Genomic DNA, 14,532 nt, shown 5'->3' on the forward strand with positions numbered 1-14,532 from the left:
AAATTTATTAATTAAATGATTATGGTGACATCCATGGGTGGAAAATCATTTCCTTTTATTATTTTTCAGACATGGGGTTTAACCTCAGGGCCTGGGCGCTGTCCCTGAGCTCTTTTTGCGCAAGGCTAGCGCTGTGCCACTGTGAACCACAGTGCTGCTTCTGGTTTTCTGGTGATTCGTTAGAGATAAAGGTCTCAACAGACTTTCCTGCCTGGGCTGGCTTTGAACCACGATCCTCAGGTCTCAGGTGCCTGAGTAGTAGCCAAGAGTACAGGCGTGAACCACCAAAGCCTGGCTCTCCTTTCTTTTTAAAATTTCTTCCAGCTTCTTCCTCTCTTGGCTGGTCCTGGGGGTCCCCCACAGAGTCAGGCTCTGAGCTGGACGCGGTCACTACCATGTCTCACGAGGGTCTGGTCACACCAGGGTCTCCTTGAGCTTTCTCCTCTCTCCATTCCAAACATGCTTGCTGCCGGTGCTCCCCATCCCAGGGGCCTTGTATCTTGCTCGGGATAAAGTCTGACCTCCTCACCAGAGCTCTCAGTCCCTGCTTCCTGAGGCCCTGGCTGGATCCCCTCACAACATGGCTAAAATGCTGGTCCTCTCCCTCTAAGAGCCTCCTTTATGCTTGTGCCTGGCCTACGCGGTGCCTTTCCCTTCCCTTCCTCTAGGGGGCAGTATAAGCACCATCTACACTGTCCCTGCCCACCCTCTCCATCACTCGGCCCATCTTATTTTATTTATTTATTTATTTATTTTTTGGCCAGTCCTGGGCCTTGGACTCAGGGCCTGAGCACTGTCCCTGGCTTCTTTTTGCTCAAGGCTAGCACTCTGCCACTTGAGCCACAGCGCCACTTCTGGCCGTTTTCTGTATATGTGGTGCTGGGGAATCGAACCTAGGGCCTCGTGTATCCGAGACAGGCACTCTTGCCTCTAGGCTATATCCCCAGCCCTCATCTTATTTTTTTTTAATAGCATTTGCATAAAGTGACATGGTCTCCAACGCTTATTTGTGTTCCTATTCATCTTTACTCCCAACCGAACTGAAAGCGAGGACCTTACCGGTGGTGTGTTCTTGGTTGATGTACAGAACTTGCCCATTCTACACTCTGGTCGAAGAAGAGACAAGGTGAGACTCTCTGAAGCTGCTTCAAAGGACAAGGTCGACTTTCTATGTCTTACTTGAAAAGTGACCCAAATAGAGACCACGAATACAAACCCATCTCTGAAAAAGCTAAGTTCATACTCAGAGCACAGCCATTGTTTGAGTGCTCACAATCTTTCCTGGGCCAGTTCTACAGACTTTTACACTTATTGATTCGCGTCATTTGATCCTCACTGTAACTTTCCAGAGCTGTGCTTTTGAGAACCATCTGTGGGCAGGGGGGTGGGGGGGGAGGAAGAAATGGAAGAAACTTGAGCAAGGTCATGCAGCTGGGAAGTGGGGAACCCAGGAGGTAAAGGGGTCTGGTGGGGTTATCTCAGGGAACGGGAGGCAGGACCAGGAGGCTGTGGAGTCAGAGGAAGGCTACAGATGCTGAGCAACCTGGGGAAAGCCACCCACCTGCTCTGTGGTGCCTGGGGAACCAGAGGTGGTAGCCCAGAGCTGCCAAGAAGAACACACTGAATGATGTTCCCAATGTGCCCAATGGGGCCTCAGCACATGGTAGGTACCAGCAAGGCATGGCAGCAAACGTTTGGAGGAACAGCCCGGAAGCCACGTCCCAGTTCCACGAGCCAGGGTCCTGTGGGACCCCACAGGCCTGGTGGCACGGCTCAAGGCCAAGGACCTCCACGAAGCTTCAAGCATTCCCAGCTGTCACCGCACTGCCATCCCTCAGCGCTGGAATGTGAGTCTGCATGCCACACCAGAGAATCTGTGGGGGACATATTTGAAATGGCTGAGCTCCTGGCTCTGGGTGCAGGCAGATGAATTCCAAGGGCTTTGGCAGTGGGAGCTGAAGGGTGAATCCTCATAGCTTGCTCTGCCCCAGTCAGCAGGACACGTGTGGAAGGGAGAGCGAGTGGGGTGGGGGACTTGGTATTTGCTGGGCTGGGCTGGGGGGCAGCTCACTTCTGCAGAAATGCTGGAGGAGGGCATGGCTGGGGGGTGACTTCACTTTGCCTTCCTCTGGGCACTTAGTATGACTGTGATTCATGTTTCTTTTTCTTTTCCTTCCCTTCCCTCCCCCCCATCCCCCACCCCCGCCAAGGGTGGGGGTAGGGTTTGGGTGGGGGGTAAGGGGGTGGGTCCCAAGTGTTGGGTCTACAGAGAACGAACACCAACACATGGGTGTCGTGCACACATTTCCCTTCCCTTCTCTTCCCTTCCCTTCTTTTTCCTCTTCCCTTTTCTTCCCTCCCCTTGCTTCTTTTCCTTTCTTTCTTTCCTTCTTTCTTTCTTTCTTTTCTCTCTCTTTCCCCGTGTGAGTGTGTGTGAGTGTGTATGAGTGTGTGTGTGTGTGTGTTGGTACTGGGTCTTGAATTCAGGGTCTGAGTAATGTCCCTTGGTTTTTTTTTTTTTCCCCACTCTGAACTGATCTACAACTTGAACCATAGCTCTACTTGCAGCTTTTTTTTTTTTTTTTTTTTTTTTGGCCAGTCCTGGGCCTTGGACTCAGGGCCTGAGCGCTGTCCCTGGCTTCTTCCCGCTCAAGGCTAGCACTCTGCCACTTGAGCCACAGCGCTGCTTCTGGCCGTTTTTCTGTATATGTGGTGCTGGGGAATCGAACCTAGGGCCTCGTGTATCCGAGGCAGGCACTCTTGCCACTAGGCTATATCCCCAGCCCCTACTTGCAGCTTTTTGATGGCTAATTAGAACTACAAGTCTCATGGACTTTCCCTGCCTTGACTGGCTTTGAACCTCAATCCTCAGATCTCAGCCTCCTAAGTAGCTAGGATTACAGATGTGAGTCACTGGTGCCCGGCTTGTGTTTCTTTTCCCGATTGTTTAAGAGCTTGGATTTGTCTGTTGCTAGCCTCATGTCTGCAGTTCCCTCTGTAAGAGAAGTACTGAAGGTGTGAGTGAGCAAAGGGAGTCAAAGACAGGAGCAGGTTACTCAACAAGAGGCAGGTTTTATTAAAGAAAACCGGAGTGGTACTCTCATCTTCCCAGCCTTGGCTATGAGAAAGAGAGCACAGCCCGGCGCTGGCTCTGAGGTTTCATGGAGATAAGCATGGGGCGTGGAGGAGCAGGTGGACGTGCAGACGGCGAGAAGACAAGGCTGTTGCAGATAGCTCAGAATGGAAATTACAACCGAAGTCCAATCATGAGGATGAACGAAAATTCCTCAGCCGGCCTACAGCCGTGAGGACTGGCAGCAAAAGCTGCTTCTTCATTTCCCTCATGACCTAAAACAGACACCGAGTAAACCTTTCTGTAATGAATGGGTGGATTTCTCCTTCTGCTAGTTTCATCATGTCAGAAAGGCCCTGGGATTTTAGTTCTACCTCCAGCTTGTTGGTTGAGTCATCTCGGACTTTGTTTTTAAGGTTTGGGGGCAGAGATCAAAGCCAGTCTGAATGTGAGCTCGGGTGCTGCCTTCACCGTAGGCTGTCACCCTGGCAGACGGTCTCCACTTATTTTTGTGCCTCAGTTTCTTCATCTGGGAAATGGGTGACGCCTGCCTCACCGACTGAGGCAAGAGGTAGAACTGCTTTAAAATATGGAAAGTGCTTATGAGAAGAGCTGACCCATGGAAGATTTAGATGAACAAATATGAACTCATTCTTATGCTTTTCCTTTTCATTCCTGGGGATTGAAGTCAGGGTCTTGACCTTGTTCTACCACTTAAACCATGCCCCTACCCCTTTTTATATTTAGTTTTACTTTCCAATAAATTCTTTTATTTTTTTAAAATTCAGGCTGGCATATAGCTTTAGACCCCATTCTTCCCACCCACCCACAATCCTCCTACCTCTGCCTTCCAGATAACTAGGATTACAAGGATGCACCACCACACAGCAGAGGCTGCAACTTCTTTTAAGACTGGTTTTATTAAGCCATCGTTCATGAAGACTCAAGTGCACAGTTTGATTGTACACCCTTCCATGCTGGTTCTTTGAGCTCAGCATTAGGGTTTTTTCTTTGTTTGTTTGTTTGTTTTTGCAGTTCGCCCCCTCTATTTGCTAGGAATCTCAGGACCTTGCTCCTTTTGGTGGCTGCAAGTTACCTTAAGCACAAATTACTTTCAGTCTCAGTTTCCTCATCGGCCAGGGAGGTTAATCACTTCCAACTCACAGAATGCAGAGAATAAGCAAACTAGACCACCAGTAGCTGTTGCTTACACAGCTTGCATTCCACACGGAGCCCGAGCTCTCCCCATTGCCCCTTCTCTGATGTGACAGAGGGTCTGGAGCCCAGAGGGTGCAAGAACATCATGGCGTTGGTGGGGGGGTAAGGGGGGCTAGGGAGGGGCAAGGGGAACCGTCTGAATAGATGCACAGCTGGGGGAGGATGGTCATGTTTATAAAGCAGATTGTTATTTTTTAATTCTTTGCTGTGTGTCCTTTCCCCTACTTCTCTCTTTTAAGGATAATTAAAATGCAAGCTGGCACTCCCCGGTGAGGAGACAGCTGAAGATTTAATTGCCCCAAGAAAAAAAATTTTTTTTTTTTCCCAGCAAAAGGTCCTGCAATAATGACAGCTCCTAGCCTGGCTGCTCAAGCGCTCCCTGTGTCCCGCACATAATACCAGCGATAATGCGTTAATCTGCATGTGTGCCGGGTCCATTTACTGGCACCGAGGGAGACGTGGCAGAACCCGGCGGCCGGCAGCCACAGCCAGGCTGCAGCCTCCTCGCCATTAAACTCTCACCCGGCCTCGTTGTGGAGATGGGTGCATGGCCCCGCTCCACTGGCTGGCTGCCACAGCCGCTGACTGTGCTCTGGGCAGGGCGATGGGGGCAGGGGTCGGGAGCTGTGGGAACGGCACCTTCCACCACCAGGGCCTGGCTTGTCGTCCTTGAAGTGGGCCTAGGAGGACAGGGCTGCTGAGGGACGGGATCCGGCAGCTCTCTCAGAGTTGGGCCCCCTCAGTATCGGTGAGGGGCTGTGCAATCTCAGGATAGACAGCCCTCTGCATCTGTCATCCGGGCTTCTAAGTGTAAGGCTCTGTTTCTCTCTAAGACACAACAAAGACTCAAAGATCATTAGCTCCTCCCTGTTGGGGAGCCCACATCAAGAAGATTGCTCTAAACCCAGGGTCATGTTCAAGGGCAGGGGGAGTCAGTGCGACCAGCCAGGTGGGCTGGGGGTTTGAATCTAGTTTTAAAGGTGTTTGGGGGTGGTTTGTTATTGTTGTTTTGGTTGTTGTTTATAGTGTTAAGGCTTGAACTCAGAGCCTGGGCGCTGTCATTTAGCTTTTTCACTCCAGGCTGGTGTTCTACCACTTGAACTATATATACCTCTACTTCCAGGTTTGGAGTTGGTTAATTGGAGCTAAGAGTCTAGGGGCTTGGGATATGGCCTAGTGGCAAGAGTGCTTGTCTCCTCTACATGAGGCCCTGGGTTCAATTCCCCAGCACCACATATACAGAAAATGGCCAGAAGTGACGCTGTGGCTCAAGTGGCAGAGTGCTAGCCTTGAGCAAAAAGAAGCCAGGGACAGTGCTCAGGCCCTGAGTCCAAGGCTCAGGACTGGCCAAAAAAAAAAAAAAAAATTCTCACAGATTTTCCTGCTTGGTTGACTTCAAACTACTGATCCTCAGCTCTCAGCCTCTTGTGTAGCTAGGCATGAGTCACCAGTGCCCAGTTCTAAACTGCCAGCCAGGGCATTGGTTCTCCTAAGAAGCCAGCTGTCTTTAAGTCCTTCTTTCTCCCATTTTCTCCCTCCCTTCCCTCCTTCCTCCCTCCCTCCTGCCTCTCTGTTCCTTTTTTCCTTCTTCCCTTCCCTCTCTTCTTCCTTTCTTATCCATTTATTCATCTACTCGCTCATCTACCCATCCATCTTCCTATTAATCTGTTGACCCAGACGCTCATCCTCCTCCATCTTCCCATCATCCTCTATCTGCATCCTCTTATTTCTCCAGCAAGCATTAGTTAGGTGCTTCCTGGCAGCTAGGCACAGAAACTCCATCAGAGAGCAAATCCAACTACCTCTTTATCTGCAGGCAATTCCCAGGGCAGTGGAAGAGAGAGAGATGAATCACTCAACACAAGATCATTGTATACCTACAAATTTGTGACATAGGCTCCAAAGAATGGCTAGACAGTTACTGTCAAATGTCTAACAAAGGCATTAAGCTCAGTTTGTGGATTGAAAGCAAGCTGGAAAGACAAGGAATGTGTGCAAAGGTCCCGGGGCTCACGTTAGAAATTGCCAGGAGGCTGATGTTACCACTGCAGGGTGATGGAGAGAACCGTATAATGATCCAGGTTACAAGCTCGATGGGGCCAACTCATGCAGGGAAGCCTGGTCCTCTACCCTGACTGCCTGATTCTTAAAGAGATTTCCTCTTTGGAAATCTCTCAGCCTCAGGCAGGCTGAGTGAGGCCTCTGTGTTTTTATGTAATAAGAAAAAAAATTCCCAACTTTGGAAATAAGACAAGAGAAGGTGCCATTTCCTTTCATTGACCACATAGGGCAGTTGGAAAGAGAGTAACTGAAGGGTTGGTTAATTCTGTCTGGGAGTATGTCCGAGTTTATTAGTCCAGCTTTTCTAAAGCTGTGGGTCATGGTCATTTGTAGATTGTTGTCTGGCAGTGGACAAATGGCCTCTCTGGTAGAAAAAAACCACACTGCAGGTGCACATACCTGTACCGCGTTGACCAATTGTCTCTAAGGTAGATTTTTTTTTTTTGGCCAGTCCTGGGCCTTGGACTCAGGGCCTGAGCACTGTCCCTGGCTTCTTCCCGCTCAAGGCTAGCACTCTGCCACCTGAGCCACTGCGCCCCTTCTGGCCATTTTCCATATATGTGGTGCTGGGGAATCGAACCGAGAGCTTCATGTGTAGGAGGCAAGCACTCTTGCCACTAGGCCATATTCCCAGCCCTAAGGTAGATGTTTTGTTCTCAGGTCCCTTGCCCACATCCTGCAGTGGGCTATCTTGCAAACGTGTCCCTGCCTTGGGACTGCCCTGTGTCCTGGCTTTCTTCAGCCTCATGAGCTCATATGGGCATGGTTCATCTGAGCTTTCTATGGGTCTGCCTCCTCTGAGGAGCTTGAGGAATAAATTGCAAGCTAAATGGCTGCTCTTGAACTTCTTCCTTTACCTCTCCGAGCCTCAGCTTTCCTACCTGTGAAATGGACACCACAGCACCCATCTGCAAAGGGACACAAGGCTCTGTAGAACAAAGAATTTCTGCCTCTGATCCTAGCTACTCAGGAGCCTGAGATCTGAGAAGCATGGATCAAAGCCAGCCCAAGCCTGAAAGTCTGTGAGGCTCGCATCTCCAGTAAAACTACAGAAAAAGCTGGAAGTAGCACTCACTGTGGCTCAAGTGGTAGAGTGCTATAAAAATATAAGAAGCTCAGAGACAGTGCCCAGGCCCTAAGCTCAAACCCCAGGAGAGAGGAAAAAAAATAAAAGAATTTCAATGGAGCCATCTGACCTTGGACTGAAACCTCTGAAGCCATGAGCCGAAATAAACCTTTCCCCTTCCTTACGTTACCTTCTTAGGTCACAGTGATGAAAAACTAGGTCGCACACGTGGTGGGCTTTCTCCTGTCTTGTCCTACAGACTGGATTGCAAAGGCAAGATATCAAGTTCTGGGGGGCGGGGAGCTCAGGGTCTGGTTGGGAGGGGCAAGGCACGTGGGAAGCAGATCTCTGGGGCAGGGCCACAGAGGATGCTTCATCTGGTATTTGGTGGGACAGGGATTTCAGATGGGCCTGCCTGGGCTGCCTTCTCAGCCTCCCAAGTCGCTAGGATGATGGGCAGGAGCCACCCATGGCACCAGTTTACCAGGTTATTGGCAATGTTGTGTTTTTTTTTTTTTTTTTTTTAAAGCATTTTCAATGTGTTGTCTTCACAAAACAGAACAAGACCCTGGTTGAGCTATGGTGCTATGGTGATTAGGGTCAGGGACTGAGGGCCAACAGCAGCAGGCGGAGCCCTGGGAAGACCCAGGGTGTCTCTGGCTGGCTGGTGACCAGGATGTCGCCCTGATGCTTTCCTGATGAGACTCTGTGATGTTCCTTGGCTTTCTCTCCTTATTAAATTGGGGTTATTACAAGAGCTACCCAGGATAGAGGGAATCGCTGTTGAGTAAGTTACTATTTATACGGAGGATTGGATATGCAGTATGTAAAGTTATGTATTTATGTAAATAAACCGTGGTGGAATCTTGGCTGTTTGGAATATGCTAGATGGGGGCTTTCCACATCAGGCATTCTTTAGGGAGAGTGGAGATTTTCCTGCTCATCGGGCAAAGCAGGCGCAGGGCTTCTGAGAAGGTCCTCATGGAAGGAGGGGTCATCTGCCCAGGGAAGACCTCCCTCCCCCACAAGAAGTTGCCCACTAAATGGCAAATGCTTGACTGATTTCTTGGCGGGCAGGAAGAGGGCCACTTGGCGCCCATCAACTTTCGTATCACCTGCCAACCTCCAGCCCTGGAGATTTGGGCTGTAGTGAAAGCAGCCCAGGTGCTGCATAAAATATGCCTCCCAAGTCTCCTCGCCTGGACGCATAGTCCATCATTCTCTCCCTTCCTAGGCAATGGAAGGCATGTCCGCACCCACTCAGAGAGATTCAGGCCTTGAGCACCCCATTCCTGGGAGCTGCACACATATTTCACAGACTGGGCAAGGGAAAGAGAGAGGGGTGGGAGGGTGGGAGGAACTAGGCCAGGGCCAAGATCCTTTGGAGTTCTCAGTCACAGTCTAGGACATGGCTGGAGAGGCTCCTTGGCTTGGGTGGTGGGACCCTGGTCACGTAGGCCATGCCAAGCATGCACAGAGGATGGCACGTGGGCTTGGCTGGGTCACATGCTTCAGTGACGTCCAGGGTTGAGGAAGGGTGTCAGCAGCGGGTAGTGAGGGTCAGACCCCCTGGGTGCCCACCCAGGCCTGTGGGACACTGGGAAATGCTTTCTCTGTCATCTCATCTACAAGCCCACCGAGAGTGACAACATCCACCTCACCTGGCAGCGGGGATGATGAGATGGTTAAGCAAGTTAATGGCGATCCAACACTTTACTTCCCATGGCTGTCAGCAGCCACCATACATTTTGCAGTCAGTGCATACTTAATACGGAATGCCTATACAATAGGGTCCAACTGGGGCACCTGTGGCTCACACCTGGAATTCTAGCTACTCAGGAGGCTGAGTAGCTGAGCTGCTTCTAATTAAGGACTGCAGTTCAAAGCCAGCCCAGGCAGAAATATTCCTGAGACTCTTATCTCCAGTTAAACAACAAAACGCCAGAAGTAGAGATGTCGTTCAAGTGGTAGAGCACCAGCCTTGAGCCAAAAAAATAATTCAAGTGAGACTGTAGGGCCTCAATTTCAAGCCCTAGTACCCACAACCAAAACAAAAACTAATAACTGACCTCATTGAATTAAAGGACTCGGTCAATGTAAAGTGCTGGCACACAGTAAGCACTAAGTATGTTGCTATGTTAACACACTAGGATTGCTGCATGATGACTGATTGTATTGATAGTAATACTCTAATGCAAGGAGGGTAAAAAACAAGCATTTATTGAGCACCTACTATAATCATCCAGCAAGGGTATTACAGGAATCAGATTCAGAATTTGCTAGAGGAGAGAGGCTCCAGGAAGAAGGGTAGGGGGAAACAGGCCAATCAATACTCAGTGGGCCTGCCATGTGCTGGGCCTGGGGCTCAGCATCCTATCTCCTGCCTTTGTCTCTACAGGAACCCCAGCGGGGGCAGGGGTGGGGGAGCCCAATGGTCCCCATTGTGCAGGTAAGGGAGTCAAGTCTCAGGGTGTGATTTATCCAAATGTCCACAACTATGAAGCAACAGAGCCAGGACCCAAACGTGGTTGTTGTGGAGTCTCATCCCATCCTGAGCCAGGGAACACAGAAGCTTCACAGGGAATCTATCAAACCTCCGGAGAAGAGGGGCAGTGCCAACCATTTGCAAGGCCTAGGCCCTGTGTCTCCCTTCCCCCACCCACTTCCTGGGAGAGGCAGACTGCAGTCTTCAAGAGGCCCCAGGACTTGATCCCCCAAGGACAAGAACACCCACATATGCACACACACACGCACACACACACATACACACGCAGTACCCAACGGCGTCATTGTTACCCAGAAATCTTTATTACAAAAATATTTTGCAAGCCAAAAAGTTTTAAGTTGCAACTATATACAAAAATGGGGCCTATTTCCTTCCCAACAGTCTGAAAATAAACTCCTGAAACCACCCTCCTTCCGCAGGGTTGTTTTAACCTCTTCCTTTTCCTGGGGTTCCATAAGCTGTGGGGACCCTCTAGGCTGCCTGGCGGAAGCTAAAGCTAGCCACATTCCCTTACATCCCCCTCCAAAGAGCAAAGGAAAATGAAATTAAGATGGCACCAAGGAAACATCCTTTTAAAATCGTGTGTGTGTGTGTGTGTGTGTGTGTGTGTGTGTGTGTGTGTGTATCCAAACATGCGTGTGCTGTCTGGGCCAAAGAGAAGGAAGGAGGTTTACAAACCAACACCTTTGGAATCGGGGAACCAGCCCAAGCAGGTGGCTTGGGCCATGGTGGCTCAGACATATGGGAGGCTCAGGCTTGTCAGCCAGTGCTGTCTACACGGCCTGTTGGCTCCGCCCACTCCCGGATGCCACCCTGTAAAATACCAAGTGACCCATCCCAGAGAGCTGATGAGTCCTCATTCAACTCTTGGGGTTCCTCTTCCCACTCTACCCCCATCATGACACCTGCAGAAACAGGCAGGGTGGCCCCACTTGTCTCCTGGAAGGCCCAAGCCAGGAGTCCCTCTGGCTTCCAGCGGCATCAGCGTCTGAATTCTCTGAGTTCTACGTGGAGACGGAATGAGCAGGGCTGCAATGCTTGCTCACCTGCACCCGGTGAGGCCTAGCTAAAAAGATAAGGAGAGGTCAGAGAGTAACTGGGTCACAGCCTCTGCCCAACCTCCTGAGACAGAGGGACAGAGGGACATGTCCTGGCCCACCGCTGGTCTAGCCTGGCTGAGACCAGCATTGGTTCCAGTTTAATCCCCATGAGGCTTGGGAGAAGAAAAAAAAAATAGGAAGCATCTTCCTGCATAGGGGAGGGGCAGGCAGCTCAGAGGGAAAGGGGGTACGCTTGCTGAAGGAGTTGGGCAGATGCCAGCTCAGTACCCTTCCCCCTCCGCCTGTCCCTAAAGTGCTTGAGAGACAGCAGCCAGGGATGTCACGATTCCGCTCCCAGCTCCTCTTTGCGGAAGAGCAGAGGGAGCTGAGGAAATGCACTTACGATGGATGGCGAGGCCGCTGAGGCCGGCTGGCTGTGGAGGGCAGCAGGACCGGGCCTGTGGCTCAGCCCAGAACAAGGTCAAGTTAGTCCCAGAGAGATGGCCGAGCACCTCCACAGAGCTGCCCAAACAGATCCTCCTTTCCATCCTAGAAGAACCTAATCAAGGAGGACCTCAGTTCCTGCGGTAAGAAATCCCCTTCCAGGATAAGAAACTGTTAAACCTCAGACTTCACAAGACCCAACCAGGAACTTCAACACATGACAAAAGAGCCAAGATAATGATGTTGTTGTTTTAAGGGGGAAGTGGGGAGGGACCCGAAAAAAGCCAAAACCAAAAAACAAAACGTAACACCACAGATCAAGTTTTCTAACACCTCGGCTTCAAGATTGCACGGTTCACATTTCTCAATAATTTACAGGCGTCCACAGCGTGCTGCTGTTAGTGCTAGCTGGAGGAAGCAAGCTCGGGTCTAGAAAGGAGAGGCGGGAGCACCCCGGATGAGTTTGATGGTTGTCCCAGGAGTCGCAGCTGTCCCCAGGAAGAAGAGCCATTCCCCCACCTTCCCCAAGGCTCGTGGCTCATCAGCCCGGAGAAGGGGGGGCACACCGGGGATGTTAATAATAGCCTCACCAGGGCTCAGATTGCGGATCTCAAAGTTTTTTGTGGTTTCTTCCCCAGCTTCTCCATGGATGGGACAGTTTGATCGGAAGGGCAATGTCCCCAAAGCCCCCAGTTGGGTGAAGGTGGCAGGCAGGAAGTGGGATCTTCTTCCCTCTTCACCTGGAAGATCAGGCTTGTGGAACATCAAGGAGGTAGCCCTGGGGTCTCTCAACAACCATGACCCAGACCTGTGCTTGACGTAGTCAGAGGCACAACAGTCCTTGGACTCTTGAAAGGCTCTGGCCAAGTCCTTGGCTGGTTAGATGATCTCTCCTCCTTCAGAGGTGGGACAAAGATGGAGGCATGGCTGAGCTGGAAATGCTGGAGAGCCAAGGCGGGGAGGTGGGCAGGCAGATCAGAACCACCCTCATTCCTGGTCCCGGGGCCTTCTGGAAATGGGGCTGGCTGTCCTCATCATGGCCACTCTACACGGGGCACAAGAAAGCCTGTGGGGCCAGACCCTAGAGCTGACTGGAACCTTGGTTCACTTCCTCTGGACCTGGACGCTAGCGTACTCTGAGAAGGATGGCTCAGGCTTGGGAGCTGGCGGTTTGGGGGCCCGGTTGAGGTGGACCATGTCCAGGTCTGCATAAGTGAGGGTGTCCTCCGACTTGGGCGGGGGGCCGGTCTGAATGCTGGCGTACTCTGTGTGGTTGTTGGGCTCGGCAGCCCGGGGGGCGGGTTTCTTCTCCTTGGGCAGATTCAGGTCGGCGTAGGTGATATCATTGATGTCATTGGTGTCCTGGATCTAAAAGACATCGATCGACAAGAGGTCACATCGGTGCCCTCAGCCCACTTGCCCATCGACTCATACCAGGTCTAGATGCTTCTATCCCTCCAGCTCCCAGAGGCTCAGCCCTAGTGCAAATCCCTCTAGATGAGATAATGCTGCCTTCAGCCTTCTTCCCCACACCCCCACCTTCTTCCTCCCACAGCCGAAGGGATCTTTCTGAAATACTCACCTCTAAACCATGGAACCCGAGTTCCTCTCCCAAGTCCACCCACCTGCCTGGTATGTGCACCCTCCTCCTGGCAGTGGGTCCCCATCCTCCTTACACATTTCAACCCCAGCATGTCCCCATCTTGAGATGCTTCCCTGCCCCCATGGCCTTGGCCCAGGGCTCTTCCGCTATGTTCCTCAGCCCCACTCCCCTCACAACCCTGTCACCACCAAGACCTGGTGTGCTGTGCATTGGAGTATATATGATCTCCCAGTGGGTGGGGATACTCATTCATGTATGTATGTATGTACTCAGCAAATACTTGCTGGGTATTTCCTATAATGCAAGTACCAAGAACTGGCACTGAAGCCCAATCAATCAGGAGGGAGGAATGGCTGGTTGGATGGATAGATCAATAACTGGATGGATGAGGAGATATGGGTGGGTGGATGAATAGGTGGATGGATGTATGAGTAATAAGATGGATGATGGAGGGATGAGTGTGTGTGGGAATGGATGGGTGGGTGAACATGATGGCAGTAATGTCAGCTCCCCTCTGGGTGAAGCTGGCACCTAGGAGGTAGAACACAGCAGTGTGGAAATGAGGCCTCTTATCAGTGGACCCAAAAGGCCTGGATTTCAATCCTAATTTTGCTTTGCCTAGCTGAGGGCCTCTGGGTAATCCACTTCAATTTTCTGGGCCCCCGTTTTCCCAGCTGTAAAGTGGGGACACAAGTAGTAGATTCAGCTGAGCACCAATGGCTCAGGCCTGTCATCCTAGCTACTCAGGAGGCTGAGGTCTGAGGATTGAGGTTCAAAGCCAGCCCAGGCAGGAAGGTCCATGCAACTCTTATCCCCAGTAAACGACTCAAAACCAAAAGCCGGAAGTGGGGCAGTGGCTCAAGTGGTAGAGTGCTAGCCTTGAACAAACAATCTCAGGGACAGGCCCTGATTTCAAGCCCCAGGACCAGCACACACACACAAACGTAGGATCTTCATCACTGCCATCTTTTCCCTCAGAAAGTTCCTAGGGGAAGTCCAAAGGTAAAATGACCAAGGAGAAAGTGTCTCTCTGCCACACCTGGCAAAGGTTTTGTCTAATTGCCACCCAGGTTTGTGCCCAGGAGTTGCTGGGCAATGCAGGGGAGAGCAGCAGAGCAGGCCAAGGTATCCAGCGTACGAGCACCATGCCTCTCTCAGCACAGCTCCTTTGAGAGATTACATCTAAAACAATGCCAAGTGCCTGGGAAATAAACAAGGGCAGTTGGCACTCTCTCAGTCAGGGTATAGAGCAGGGCCTGTCTCATTACAAGTGCTAAGGAGCCTGGAGCCTTTGGGGTCTGACAGCGTCCACTGGTGACAGCCAGGGCTCCAGCTGTCTATGAAATCTCAGCAATGTGGGGAAGAAGCTGCCAGGTCAAGGGCAGGTGCCTTTGGGCGGGGTAATGAATAACGATGTTGTCTTTCCATCAGGGGAGGCCAGAGAGGCCCTGGCAGGCTGCAGTATGCTGCTTTTTCCAAGGGAAAGCCAGGCTTGCAGGAGGAGGAAATGAAATGTTACAG

The 14,532-nt window shown here is 51.2% G+C and overlaps 1 protein-coding gene across 2 annotated transcripts in view; it reads right to left on the reverse strand.

Moving 5' to 3' along the window:
- Positions 1-10,204: 10,204 nt before the first annotated feature.
- Positions 10,205-14,532, reverse strand: part of LOC125353330 (tyrosine-protein phosphatase non-receptor type substrate 1-like) — a 38,796-nt gene continuing 34,468 nt past the window's right edge. For both annotated transcript variants that reach the window (XM_048348929.1, XM_048348930.1), the window contains exon 9: positions 10,205-12,776. In XM_048348929.1, the coding sequence (XP_048204886.1) occupies positions 12,513-12,776 (264 nt within the window). In that variant the 3' untranslated portion in view covers positions 10,205-12,512. The remainder of the gene's footprint in view (positions 12,777-14,532) is intronic.

The sequence above is a fragment of the Perognathus longimembris genome, chromosome 6 (assembly GCF_023159225.1).
Source record: "Perognathus longimembris pacificus isolate PPM17 chromosome 6, ASM2315922v1, whole genome shotgun sequence".
NCBI classification, from domain to species: domain Eukaryota; kingdom Metazoa; phylum Chordata; class Mammalia; order Rodentia; family Heteromyidae; genus Perognathus; species Perognathus longimembris.